General features: G+C 43.3%; 1 protein-coding gene and 2 long non-coding RNA genes across 9 annotated transcripts in view; 2 read left to right on the forward strand and 1 right to left on the reverse strand.

The window, feature by feature from the left end:
- LOC140603052 (uncharacterized) overlaps positions 1 to 3345 on the forward strand; it is a 61104-nt gene extending 57759 nt beyond the window's left edge. For 3 of the 6 annotated variants that reach the window (XR_012006103.1, XR_012006108.1, XR_012006102.1), the window contains 2 exons: positions 534 to 609; positions 2997 to 3345. This is a non-coding gene — a long non-coding RNA (uncharacterized lncRNA). The remainder of the gene's footprint in view (positions 1 to 533; positions 610 to 2996) is intronic. The other 3 variants (XR_012006106.1, XR_012006109.1, XR_012006107.1) reach the window with 2 other exon arrangements.
- A 916-nt stretch (positions 3346 to 4261) lies between these two features.
- EDNRA (endothelin receptor type A) overlaps positions 4262 to 13546 on the forward strand; it is a 56510-nt gene continuing 47225 nt past the window's right edge. The window contains exons 1-2 of the mRNA XM_072773539.1: positions 4262 to 4397; positions 7863 to 8346. Coding sequence (XP_072629640.1) covers positions 7930 to 8346 — 417 coding nt within the window. The 5' untranslated portion in view covers positions 4262 to 4397; positions 7863 to 7929. The remainder of the gene's footprint in view (positions 4398 to 7862; positions 8347 to 13546) is intronic.
- The window catches only part of LOC140603057 (uncharacterized), a 55310-nt gene continuing 53100 nt past the window's right edge, over positions 11337 to 13546 (reverse strand). For both annotated transcript variants that reach the window (XR_012006110.1, XR_012006111.1), the window contains exon 5: positions 11337 to 12686. This is a non-coding gene — a long non-coding RNA (uncharacterized lncRNA). The remainder of the gene's footprint in view (positions 12687 to 13546) is intronic.

The following is a 13546-nucleotide window of genomic DNA, read 5'->3' on the forward strand; positions in this document are numbered from 1 at the left end:
TAAACATCTGTGGCCAGATAGAATATGTCATCAGAGGACAACTAATATCTGCTTGCCTAACCATTAGTGATGCTAAGATAGAACAGTTTCTCAGCCCTCCAGTGAGATTACCAGTGGTCTACAAAACATTGGGCTACATTAGGCCTTAAGTAGGTTTCAATGAGGTAACCTGCAGTCTTGACCACCATGAGCAACATTATTGCAGTGAAAAAACACTTTAGAATCCTTAGCAACCCATCACAGGCTAACATTTGGAAACATTTTCTTTTAAAAACAAACTGCCTGTAGTGAATTTCAATTAAAAATGGAACTTAAGAGCACCTGGGTGGCTCAGCGGTTGAGTATCTGCCTTTGGCTCAGATCATGATCCCAGGGTCCTGGGATCAAGTCCCACATCGGGCTCCCCACAGGGAGCCTGCTTTCCCTCTGCCTGTCTCTGCCTCTCTCTTTCTGTGTATCTCATGAATAAATAAGTTTTAAAAACTTTAAAAAAATGGAACTTAAACTCAATGGGCTTGCTTTTTCTTCTCCAGGCCTGTGATGTATGTTGTCAACAGCAAGTCCTGACCATGGCACTGCCCAGTATGAAGGCTACGGTGACAGGTCCAGGTCTCTGATGTGCAAGTCCCCAGTTTCTCCCCTTCTCCAAGGGTTCCTCTCTGACCCCTTCATGTTTCCTATCCCCCAGGGGGCCCTGAAGTGAACACAACATTTTTAGCAAATGCTGTGAGACACAAATCCTTTATTGCACTTCAGGTTTGAGGATCTTAAGAATTAGCAATTGTGAAATGGATTTGCAAATTTGAATCAAAAAACTTAAATTCATAAGAACTTTTATCCGAAAGACACATGAGAACTGGGCTTTTAAGTGCTATCTTGAGTACTTCTTGATCTTCAGCAATTATTCAGGAAATCAATAATGATAATATGATGCTGAGAAAAATCAGTGTAACTACCATTATAGTAATGCTCCACTTATGAGCTGCTTGAACCAGAAGTCAAGTGTGGTTAAGAAAGTCTGGAAATTCCAAAGACCCGAAAATCTGCTTTCAACCTACCTTCCAGGGGAAAGAAATAATCCTTGGAAGTAGAATTGAGAAACTTAGTCAATATACTGATTATATTTTCATTAAAAGTACAAAGCAGTGGCGGACACCTGGGTGGCTCAGTCCGTTGAGCATCTGACTCCTGGTTTCAGCTCAGGTCATGATCTCAGGGTCGTGAGATGGAGTCTCACATCAGGCTCCATGCTCAGCAGGGCGTCCGCTTGAGATTCTTTCTCTCTCTCTCTCTCTCCCTCTTTCTACCCCTACCCTTGCCCCCAATCTCTCTCTAAAATAAATAAATAAATAAATCTTTTTAAAAACTTAAAAAGTACGAAGCAAAAAAAAAAAAAGTACAAAACAGGGAATATAGAAATGGAGTAAGTATATAAAGTCCTGTATATGGGGAGAGGGGTTAGTGGAAGTAGTTAATTTAAATGAAAACAGATTTAAATCTATTGAAGTCATTTTTTCCCAAAGCAGAGAAGACAAGAATATAAATCTCTAAAAACTAAGGAAAGTTTGTGTTGTTCTCACCTAAAACGAGTAAGGCAATCCCAATCCCTTACAAAGGCAGATCTATGCTGGTGATCCACATAAAAAGATCTTTGTTAGAAGAAGCAGTAAATTTATTTTATGAACGTGTAGGGTAGATAAACAGGTAATATATAGAGGCAGATTTCATATCAATGTCAGGAAGAATTTTTTGTATGGCAAACTATATATAATATAAATTTATCACTTTAACCATTTTTAAGCATACAGCTGTGGCATTAAGTACATTCACATTGTTGTGCAACCATCACCACCACCACCATTTACCTCTAGAACATTTCCATCCCAAACTGACACTCTGAAACACATTAAATAGTACATCCTCAGGTCTCCCCCAAGACCAGTCCATGGCTACCACCGTACCATTTACTGTGTCTGATTTTGACTACTACTCTAAAGCACTTCATTCATATAAGGAAAATCACACAATAGCTGTCCTTTTGCATCTGGCATGGTTCACTTAACATAATGTCTTCAAGTTTCATCCACATTGTAGCATGTATCAGAATTTTACTTTTTTAAGACTGAATAATATTTCATTTTATGCATGTGTGTATGCTACATTTTGTTTATCCATTCATCCATAGATGGACATTTGGGTTATTTCCATCTTTTGACTATTGTGAATAATGCTGCTATGAACATAGGTATACACATACCTGGTTTTATTCACATTGGGTATATACCCAGAAATAGAATTTGTTGGATCATACAATACATCATACATACATCATACATACGTACATCATTAATACAGTAATTTTATGTTTAATTGTTTGAGGAACTGCCATACTGTTTTCCAAGCTACTGCACTATTTTCCATTCCCTGAGCTGAAGGTAGATGCTTAACCAACTGAACCACAGCCAGAGAAGGAAATTTTAATAACTAGACCTGTGCCACCATGGGATGAGCTGTTCCCAGGATGTAGGGACTGATTAATGTGCTCTACCAAAGACTGGATAGACTAACATGTTCAGTTATGCAAGTTGTGCACTGTCCAAGTGTGTCTGGTTGCAGGGTGAGTAGGGACTAAAATCCAGCACATGTTTCATATTCCAAGGTGTGAACCCTGGTGTAGAACTGCCTCTTCTGGAAGGAAGCAATAATTTTTTCCTTCTCTGGAAATATTGCCAGCTTGCCAAGCCATATGCTTGAAAGGGTACCTTTTTTTCCATGAAAACTAAGGCATCCATTTATGGAAGCTATCAGTTATCTTGACTGACTGACCCTCTGTCATGAGAAAGCTGTAGATAGAATAGATTAATGCACAGGATAATACCTAGTCCAGTTGGACTACATGACTGTTAAGGCCTCATTCAATGATGATATTCTGTGCATCTCTCTGATTATTTTACATGATGCCCTCTTAAACTTCTTTGCACGCCTTGCATTGACAGGTGGAAGCAATATCCCCTCACCTTGAATCTGGGACCAGTGACTGCTTCATAATAGAGTTCTACAGAAGTGACACTGTACCAATTTCCAGGCCAGACCTTAAGAAACTGGCAGCTTCACGTCCCAACTCTTTGGACACTCCTTCTTGGAACCGGGCCACCATGCTGTGAGGAAGCCTAAACCACTTTGTAGAGAGACAAACATGGAGGGAAACCAACACTCATCACCAAGTGAGTGAACTGCCTTGCAAGTTGGAGCCTCCAGCCCCAGCAAAGATGAGCTGTCCCTGCCAAGCCCTGCTCAAATTGCAGAATGATGAGTAAAGTAAATGACTGCTGTTGTTTGAAGCCACTACTGTCTTGGGGTGATTTTCTTTAGCTGTAATAGATGAGCAGAACAGTCTGTATATCATGTTACCAGCACTCCAAACTCACGTTTCCATAATATGTCTCATACCAGCAGCACATTAAGTGACTCCAAGGGAGAACTTTCTCTAAGGAGCCCTCAAGTTTTTCTCGAATGTCACGGGCAATGGCCTTTGTCCCTCACGTCCTCTCCCGCTCTGCAATTTAGGATAAAACTCTCTATTACAGAAAGATTCTGAGAGCTACCTTCTGCAGTGTCTGCACCCCTCAGTGCTTGGATTTCTTGAGGAATCCAAAGTGTCTCTGAGCCACACACTGGACCCTTCCACAGACTCTCCTGCCTTGCCCTGGAGTGGTGTGGAGCCTTGGGGTGCAGGCTTCTAGGAATGAGATCAAAGCAACACTTGATCAGTCCACCGCTAGGTTGGCTCTTTCACTTGCCACAAGCTTAAGAAGGGGGGCAGACAAGGCAAGCCAAGAGGCGGGGACGTGGAGCCCCCCCCCCCCCCCCCCAGCAGCACCCTTCCGCTCGGGCTCCATCTGTAGTCCTTCCCTCTCGGATCGAACCCGCCTGCGCCCGCAGCGAAGGGAGCGGGTTTTCAGCAGGGCCTCCCTCGGTTCTGGGGCTTGCTGTTGCCGAACCCCCTTCACTTCGGGAGCGAAAGAGTTAAGACTCTCGCCCCCGGGGCCTGGGGGGGCGGCGGCCGGGTGCGGTCTAGGGGGCAGGCGGGGGGGCGGGGGGCGCTCCTGCGGCCCCGGGGCCGGGCGGGCGGTCGGGGAGCGCGGCGCGCAGGGGGCCGGCCGCGCGGGGGCGTGTCCCCTCGAGTCTCCCGCGAGCTCGGCGCGCGCGCAGTCGTCCCCGTGGTCCGGCGGCCGCGCACAGCGGGCGAGAGGCTCGGTCCGCCGGCGGCCGCTGCGGCTCCGGGAGCTCCCGCGGGAGCGGGGCGGCGTGGGAGCCGGGCCTGCAGCACCGGCGCTCGGCTGCGCTTCCTCGGGCGGCGCGCGGACCGGGCGGCCGTCGCCCCGCCGAGCTCCACGGTCGGTGCACCTCTTCCCGTCGGGGGGCGGGGGGGGCCTGCCGGAGGACAGCCGGGCGCCCCGCAGCCTGGCGCCCCCGCCCGGGGCTGCCCCCCACCTGCCCGGGGCGCCCCAGGCGGGATTCGGCCTCCGGGCTCTGCCTGGGGCTCCCTGTCCCCGACGCTGCGAGAGCGTGGAGGAACCTCACGCCCTCGGCGGCGGCCCCGCGGCGGCTGGTGAGGTTCCCTCGCAGCCTTTGCTCGCTCCGCGCGCCCGGGCCGCGCCGAGGGCAGGAGGGCAGGAGGGCAGGCGGGCGCGGGGCCGCGGGGAGGGCGCGGGGAGGGCAGGGGGGCGCGGGGAGGGCGCGGGGCCGCGGGGAGGGCAGGCGGGCGCGGGGAGGGCAGGCGGGGGCAGGCGGGCAGGAGGGCGCGGGGAGGGGCGCGCCGAGGTCGGGGAAGCCCGGGCGCCCCCGGAGCCCCGGCTCGGACGCCCGCAGGCCGAGGTCGGGGGCCGCTCTCCTTCAAAGGGCACTTGTTGCGTTTCACGTGCGGAAAACCCGGGCTGTGTGTAGATCACCAGCCCCTGCTGACACCACCCTGGGGGAGTTCCCGGACAGAGTTGTTGGCCGGCGGGGTGGGGGCACATCAAAGTCGGGCGTCGTCAGGAAGAACCGAGCAGAGCCCGCGGCAAACTAGTAAAAAGTTCCTAGTTTATTTGTTTGGCTCCCCCCCCCCGCCCCTCCTCGGTTGCTGTTCACGGCTTTCCCCCCACCTCGTAGCCCCCCCCCCCCCCCCGCCCCGGGGTTAACTATGGAGAAACACCTTGGCAATCATTTCAGTAAATTACCTGCTTTAAATTTATGCCATTTCGGTAAGATTGGAATTTCCAAATTACTAATTACAGGCGAACTTTAATCCTAAAAATCCAAGATGGTAAATGCTTACAGTGTAGGCCTAAGGATTCAGTCCTCTTCCTCAGTAACAGCTTTTGAACTCCACCAAATTCTTAGCCCCCAGATATGAAGAAGGCTGAATCTACAGCCCTTGGGCTGAACCTAAGAAGCTTCACTGGAGCTGGGTCTAGTGACTGAGGGTTTCAAGCACAGCATGACTTAGATCCATGGATTGGGCTACAGATTCATCCCTGGAGTAACATGTATATGAGAGGCCTTTTTTGTTGTTGTTTATTTTATTGTATTTTTCACCCAATGATAACATGATACCCATGCATCTTTGCCAAGTATCCCTTAGCCCTGCTGCTTAATACACGTAGAGGGGAATCCCTGGGTGGCGCAGCGGTTTAGCGCCTGCCTTTGGCCCAGGGCACAATCCTGGAGTCCCGGGATCGAGTCTCGCGTTGGGCTCCCAGCATGGAGCCTACTTGTCCCTCCGCTTGTCCCTCCGCCTCTCTCCTCTCTCTCTACCATAAAATAAAATAAATACACGTAGAGAGCTGATGGAGATGTCATCAGAAATGATGTGCTCCCGGAGGAAGGAAAGTGGTTTTGATGGTTTTGATGGTCACTAGCTCACCTCACACCTTGATAACAACCCACAGCCTTGGCCTCCTTAGCTCCTACATCAACAGCCGACCAAGCAAACCAGCATGCTAATGTTCAACCACTAGTAGTACCTTTCCCCAGTGTCATAACCCCATGATAGCCAGATCAGTTCACTAAATACTCTCCTAGTGGACTCTGCTGGGCAAAGAGCCACTTCGTTTCCAGGAAAGGCTTTCTTTCTCTTATTTTTTAAGGAAACATTGCTGAAGGGTCCATTCCAACCTGGAAACTGGGAGGCTTTAGCCATCAAATAGCACAAGGTATTGAAGGATTTCTTTTCTCCCATATCTGTGATCTGAAACGGAGAATGATGATCTGCTTTGTTCATAGAGTCCTGGTCTCCACTGTGGAATGCAAGTAGTGGCACTTCGTAGGTCTGTCAACATTCAGTCAGATATTTACTCCAAACTGTAAAAAGCAGGAAACAACTGCAAACTACTTATAATTAGGCAGAGCAAAGAGAGGCATTATACCTGTCCTGCCACTTCTTGATCACGAAGCCTTAACTTCTTCAAGACTCATTTTCCTCACAGTTAAAATGGGAATATTGCCCCTGCCTACCTAGAGTTGTAAAGCTCAGGTCAGATAACAGATGCATACATAATAAGCTATTAATATACATACGATGTCATTAATGTTTCAGGTTCCTGTGAAAAACCTCAGGGGAAGGCAAAAAGTATATGGTATTTGCACCTTGTACTTACTTCAGACCTTCCGTACAACCTGAATAAATCTTATTTCATCTACTTATTGTCGAAACCTAAGCTCTGTTGGTTTCCCAAGATAACTGTCCAAATTCTTAGAAGTGGTCAATACCAACCATAAATAGATAAAAAAACAATGGGACACAACTTTTAAAAATTAAGTTATGAACTGGGCATATAAATCATAGACACATGCCATTGCATTAATGATCTTATGGTCTTCATTTAAAGAATCATTAAAAACTCACAGAGAAGAAAATTCACAAAATATTTAAAGGGGAAGAGCCATTTTTTTTAATTTACCTTTGATTGCTATGTGACCAGCAACTCCCTCAATTACCCCAGCATCTTTACTTTAAGGATTGAAGTAGAAATCTATGGGATCCCTGGGTGGCGCAGCAGTTTGGCGCCTGCCTTTGGCCCAGGGCGCGATCCTGGAGACCTGGGATCAAATCCCACATCGGGCTCCTGGTGCATGGAGCCTGCTTCTCCCTCTGCCTGTGTCTCTGCCTCTCTCTCTCTCTATCATAATAAATAAATAAATAAATAAATAAATAAATAAATAAATAAATAAATAAATAAATAAATGAAGGTATTGATGGAGTTAACCAGAGTTCTGATCTTTAAAAGAGCATTTTATAACACTTTAAACTTGGCTACGTGTGCTACATTTTATTCTCATGTTCATTATCATGTGCCAAACGGAACACATTTTGGAATATTAAATTGTTAATTACAGAATTGATTAATTTTTAGTCTTAATACCATGTGCCTTCTACTTGTCAAATAATGCCTTTTCTCTTCCATTAATAAGTGACATTTTGTAACTCTTGAAGATTTTTGTGACTCAGGTTCTTACCAGCCTAGTTGAAACAGAGAGAAAAAAGTAACTTTTATCTACTAAAGGAAAAACTGGCATATCCTCATCCATATCATAATCTAGATAAAAGTATAGCTATGGATGGAGATGAGGGAGGGAAAGAGGAGAAGGCAGAGAGGCAGAGGGACAGAGACTGAGATAGAGAATTTGCCATAATGGAGCTTTTGTCTTCTCTCTCTTTTTTTTTTTTTCCCTGCCATGAGATAACCTGACACAGATTATTTTATCTAATTACCAAATATATACTACTTTTTACTGGAAGTGGTAAATAATCATTGACTATAATTTTATTGGCAGCTGGATTTTGTAACCAAGATTATTTTTCCTCCTTTCTTTTCCAGGTGAAAAAAAAAAAGTGTGGGTATAAAGACAACGCAATAAGAACCCTTTCCTCAGATTCGCATCACGATGGAAACCTTTTGCCTCAAGGTGACCTTTTGGGTAGCGCTGGTTGGATATGTAATCGGTGATCATCCTGAGAGCTACAGCACAAACCTAAGCACTCCAGTGGATTTCACCACTTTTCATGGAACAGAACTCAGCTTCCTGGTCACCACTCATCGACCCACTAATTTGGCCCTACCTAGCAATGGCTCAATGCACAGCTATTGCCCACAGCAGACTAAGATTACTTCAGCTTTCAAATACATTAACACTGTGATATCTTGTACTATTTTCATCGTGGGAATGGTGGGGAATGCAACTCTGCTCAGGATCATTTACCAGAACAAGTGTATGAGGAATGGCCCCAACGCACTGATAGCCAGCCTTGCCCTTGGAGACCTTATCTATGTGGTCATTGATCTCCCTATCAATGTGTTTAAGGTAGGAAGTAACCATGAATATATTTGCAGGTTTGAACATATGCTCTGATTCCACAGTAAGAGAGTTGCTGCAGACCTTTGGAATTTTAGTCCATGTTTTTACTGAAAGTGATTTCTGCAACCTTCTAACTCTGTGGCATTTAAAATTTTTATTATTAGTTAAATGTTACATTCACCTGGTAACTCAGTTGTTAACAAAATCAGATTTCTGGGATGACTATTCAAAGTCATGGTCTTTAACGAAGCAGATTCTTATGCCAGCCCTCAGCCTGCTGAGTGGATGGGCAATCTTGGGAAGCAACTGGATTTTTCTGAGATTTGGTTTGCAGGGTGAGATCTACTGAGCCCAAGGAGTACTTACAATGAGTATCTCTTCAGTTGTCATTACCTTTGTAAGGTGCTGCCGTTCAGCAGCCAAATATCCATGGTACATCTTGAAGTGAAAAGTACCTATTTTCTTTTGACTATCTGGATTGATGATGGAAGCCAAAGGGCATGCTAGCTTACCTCAGTGACCTGGGTGACTTAGAGACAACGGGGTCCACGTGATCGCGGGCTAGTGCTAACCTTGTTGAACAGTGTCACTAAAGCTCTTTAAAACAGGCATCTGTTTATTGTCACCCCCTTTGTTTTCTTTGGTATATGCAGTTTTTATGAAGGAACCACTGTGTGTCCAACCCTGAGTGAGGAAGGAAGGATTCTGAGACAAATAAGACAAGGTTGGGGCTTCTGCGGGAGAGGTAGATAACCCACTGTCGCTGTGATTACCTCACTTCAGCGACTGCTTAGTATCAAAAAAAAACTCAAGCCAGAAGGAGTTAGGTATTTCATATTTGGTCTAGCGGTTATGAGGGAAAATGGTTGTAGGAATCCAAATAACCTAAAATTCAAGTGAAATCATGTGGTCTGTGCCAGATGTTACAAAATGTCTTTATTCTAAGCCCAGCCTTTATTTTTTTTTCTTCTCATGTATTATCCATAAGAACAAAGCTATTCTGAGCAATAATATTCTGCAATATGACTTTAAATGGCAAATTTTGTCTGAAGACCTGATAAATTTTAAGTAAGTCTTGCAGTTTCCAATAGTTACACTTAAATGGCAAAATTATACTTGCCTGCCTATCAGGAAAAGCAGCCACACAGTGAAGTCCTAACAATATAGCCGAAAACAGTGATTACAATCTTGAATATTACAAATAAAAAACATTCCAGAATTACTCCAATATACTGTTTGCAAAATTGGGGAAGTTAGACAAAAATGATTTTTAAAAATATACCGTATCTTTTCACAGAATAGCATGAAAACATGTTTTGTTTCCTTTTTTTTAAGATTGTTTTTATTTATTCATGAGAGATGCAGAAAGAGCAAGAGACACAGGCAGAGGGAGAGGCAGGCTCCCTGTGGGGAACCCAAGGTGGGACTCAATCCCAGGACCCTGGGATCACAACCTGAACCAAAGGCAGATGCTCAACCACTGAGCCACCCAGGTGCCCCGAAAACATACATTTTCTATTTGAACTTAAAATGGGATTTTAGAACTGAACTATGATGCAAAATGAAAATGTGTAAGTAACTTAAAATGTTTAGCACATGCTACAGAACTTTAATTTTTGAAGGTTATTCATTTTTTCTTTATGAAATATTACATGTAAATACTTGACTTTCTCATGACATCTTTCTTTAATAATAGATTTAAATCTTTATATGACTCTTATTCAAAATTTGGCTCCAGTCAAAAATATAAAATGCAAAAAATACAAAAATACAAAAAATACAGTGTAGAGTATTAAATGTTGATTATTCACACATATACACTAGTTATCCAACCCAGCAGGGCTCAGGAGAATAATTAACTATCTCTGAATTAACTATTCCCATTTGACCATTTGCAAAGAAACTTTTTGGAAAGTCATTATCTACAACTGCTGGGCAGGAGACTTCCTTATCTCTTTGAGGTGCCACCTGCCAATCACTAGACTAAATGTCATTTGTATTCCATAGCAACATTTGAAATCAGATCATCTGGAATATCTCCAATTGGTGAAAAAATCAAATAAAACTTTGTTTTACCTTCATATAACAATGGATAATAACTTAGACGTCCTCATTTGACCATATGATTCTTCCCTCTTGGGAAGCCAATGCATAATATATTTTATTGTAGTTCTAAATAATGTGGACACTTTGACAGTTTTTACACCACAGGAGTAACTTTGTGTAGTTTCTGGTTTTCTAAAACTCATGTAATGAGTCATTTAACCAATATTCATTTTAGGAAGTAAATCTTTTGAGTTAAAAAATATATATAAGCTTTAGTTATTTTAATCTTCCAGAGGAAAAGAAGAAAACATGCGAGTAAGCTAGAAAGCCTCACAGTATTGGGGGGTTATTCCTACTCATTCTGTCAGTCTCTTCTCTAAGTTAGGAGACCATAAAATGATGCAGTTTCCCTGATTTCTGCCCAGGACAGTCCAGGGAAATCCTTCCAAGCAATGTGAGCTCTGGGCCCTCATGCCTTTTGTCGGCAGCTGCTCCTGCTTTAAGATTCTAGTGCTTTGGAGCCTCACATATCAGACCTGTGGATTCCTCTGACCATGGCAAGCTGCCCTGTGTTGCAGGACAAAGTAGCAGCTGTCCATCTCACTTTACCATTTTGTTTGGTACTGAGTGGCTCTTGATGGTCTGTGAACAGGGAAGAAGGGGTCATTCTACACCTGATTTCCAAAAGTTTCCTAATTGATCTATCTTCAGACCAGCCTCTACTGGTCTTCACTTCCACCTACTGAGTGTTGCTTTAATAAAAAACACCCAAAAGTTCACATGTATGGTATTCAAGATCTTCCCTACTCTGACCACACTTCACCTACTTCTTACCAGCTCCCAATATGTATACACAGCTCTGGTCAAAAATGCCATCACTACCCCAAAGTAAATAACATTCTCAGAGAGGCTACATCTAGTCACTGAATGACTGCTGCTGAAGCATGTATAGATCCTAAATGGGAAAAAAATGAGCCTGGAGATATATATGTTGCAGAGAGAAGAAATAAGCCAAAAAGTAGAGAGAGACTCCTCTGGCCCTGGCTTATACCTGCACACACAGGTAAGCTCCCTGATAATACAATCAGAAAGTCTGAGACAATAAAATGTAAAGCAGAAGGAATCGAAGGAAGCAAATAAGTGCCACTTACCTTGTTGGTTTTGGAGCATACAAGGGCCTTCCAAATGGCAGCGTTGAAGAAAAGATTGCTAAGTTTATCAAAGGATTAACTCTAATTTTTAGTTATGCAAAAAAGCAGAACATCAGTAATTACATGAGAAGACTAACAAAAACAGGAGAGAGGAGGGAGTTACAGACTCCTTCAAATATACACACTTGTAACCTAAACTGATGATGGATTTGATTTGTCAAGAAATTGAATTATCTCATACGTGAATTTTCAAGAAATGCACAAACTTAGCCAGTAAATTAATCTGTATATAAGTTGTTTACATTCACTATAATGGCAAAAACAATTTAAACATTGTATCTGTGTTTAGGGTCTCAACCTCCAATTACTAAATGCCAAAATATATTAGAAGTACAGAATCCAATAACTGTACTCTTTAATGATTCATGAGATTCTGTTAATGCCCTGGAGTGTTATCTATAGGAAGATGGATTATAATTTTGAATACAATGAAAACCCTAAAAATGATGTTTGTGCATGGGTAAGCCAAAGTTTTCCATCATGTACTTTTAGGATAACAGTTCACGCATACGTGCACATGGATATGCCCATAAACCACTGTACCTCAGCCCAATCAGTAGAAACAGGATGTGGGGAAACATGTTTATGACAGAAGTAGATTGTAGAGGGTTAGAATGATGGCCCATGAAAGAGGGAAGAAGGTAAGCCCAAAGGCTAGCATAGAAATCTCTGATGTGCATATCTGGGAGTTGAAACCAGTGATGTCGTAGATAATACTGTAGGTGAATGAGGTCTCCATTCAGTATGTGGGGTAAAAGCTAACTAGCCAGTGACAGACTCCAATAACTGATTGTTGGTTGCTAATTTGGTCCACTCTAAGAATCTACCTCTTATTGAGGACAACAATGAAAAATAAACAAATACAATTTCTGTTTGAAATTATCAGGAATATTTTGCAATGGAAAATCAAGACTCAATATGTTGCTCTGGCAGAGGATCTGAGCAATGTGGAAACCAGAGATGTTCACTTGGAGCCAGTTATCTCCATGTTCACACAGCCTTTGACATCTTGTGCAACTGGAATCCATTCTTTTTTGGGGCAGCCATACAAAAGTTGTTTCTTGACACATCAGATCACCAAGGCAACTCCTGTCTCAAAAATAAATGGCCACAACTTATGGATTGTGTGTCTCAAACAAAGTAGTTAGTTGTTCATTAAGTGCTTATTGATATGATTTGATTTATTAGGGTCTTTACTGTTAAAATTAACTTCTAATCAGATTTCTCAGAGATCTTCAAGTTAAAATATTGATGGTGATGACGATGATGATGACAATTTGTCACAGGAAATCTCCATTTATGTACAAGATACAGGATATTACCCATGGTAATATTCGCCCAAATTGATGAAATTACTCACCAAATTATTGCATATATGATAACAGTGGTGTTTTCCTTTTACTCCTTATCAAACAAATAAAAGCAGATCTTTCTCATGCACTCCAGTAATAGTGCTATAACCATAAAATTAGGAATAAAAACTGTATTCCCTGAATTTTGCAAAAGAAAAATGTGTCCCTTGACTAAGATCTCTGCCCGTTGCTGGTGCATTCCATCCCAGCTAAACATTTCCTATGGGGTGGCTCTGACCCTGCCTTCCCTCCTAGCACTTCTCTGCACACTTTCCCTCCATTCACTCTAGCTTAACCTCGCCTGTCTGAGAATAAATACCAAGATGATCTTTCTACCTGGCATATTTTTCCTCATGCTGCTTCCAACTTATTCCACTTGATTCTTCAGATCTCCACCTAAACGTTTATCTCTTTGTCTGGCAAGTATCTATGACCCAAACTGTGTTATTGCCTTTCTGACGTGCTCCCATGACACCCTCTATTAACTCTGAAAGAGCATTTAACATATATTTCACTGTCTTTGCCAGTTCACTTGCCTGTCTGCCCCACTAGACTGCAAGACTGTTGAGGCAAGCTGCCATCATTCTCATTTATCAT

The sequence above is a fragment of the Canis lupus genome, chromosome 13, assembly GCF_048164855.1.
Source record: "Canis lupus baileyi chromosome 13, mCanLup2.hap1, whole genome shotgun sequence".
Lineage (NCBI taxonomy): Eukaryota > Metazoa > Chordata > Mammalia > Carnivora > Canidae > Canis > Canis lupus.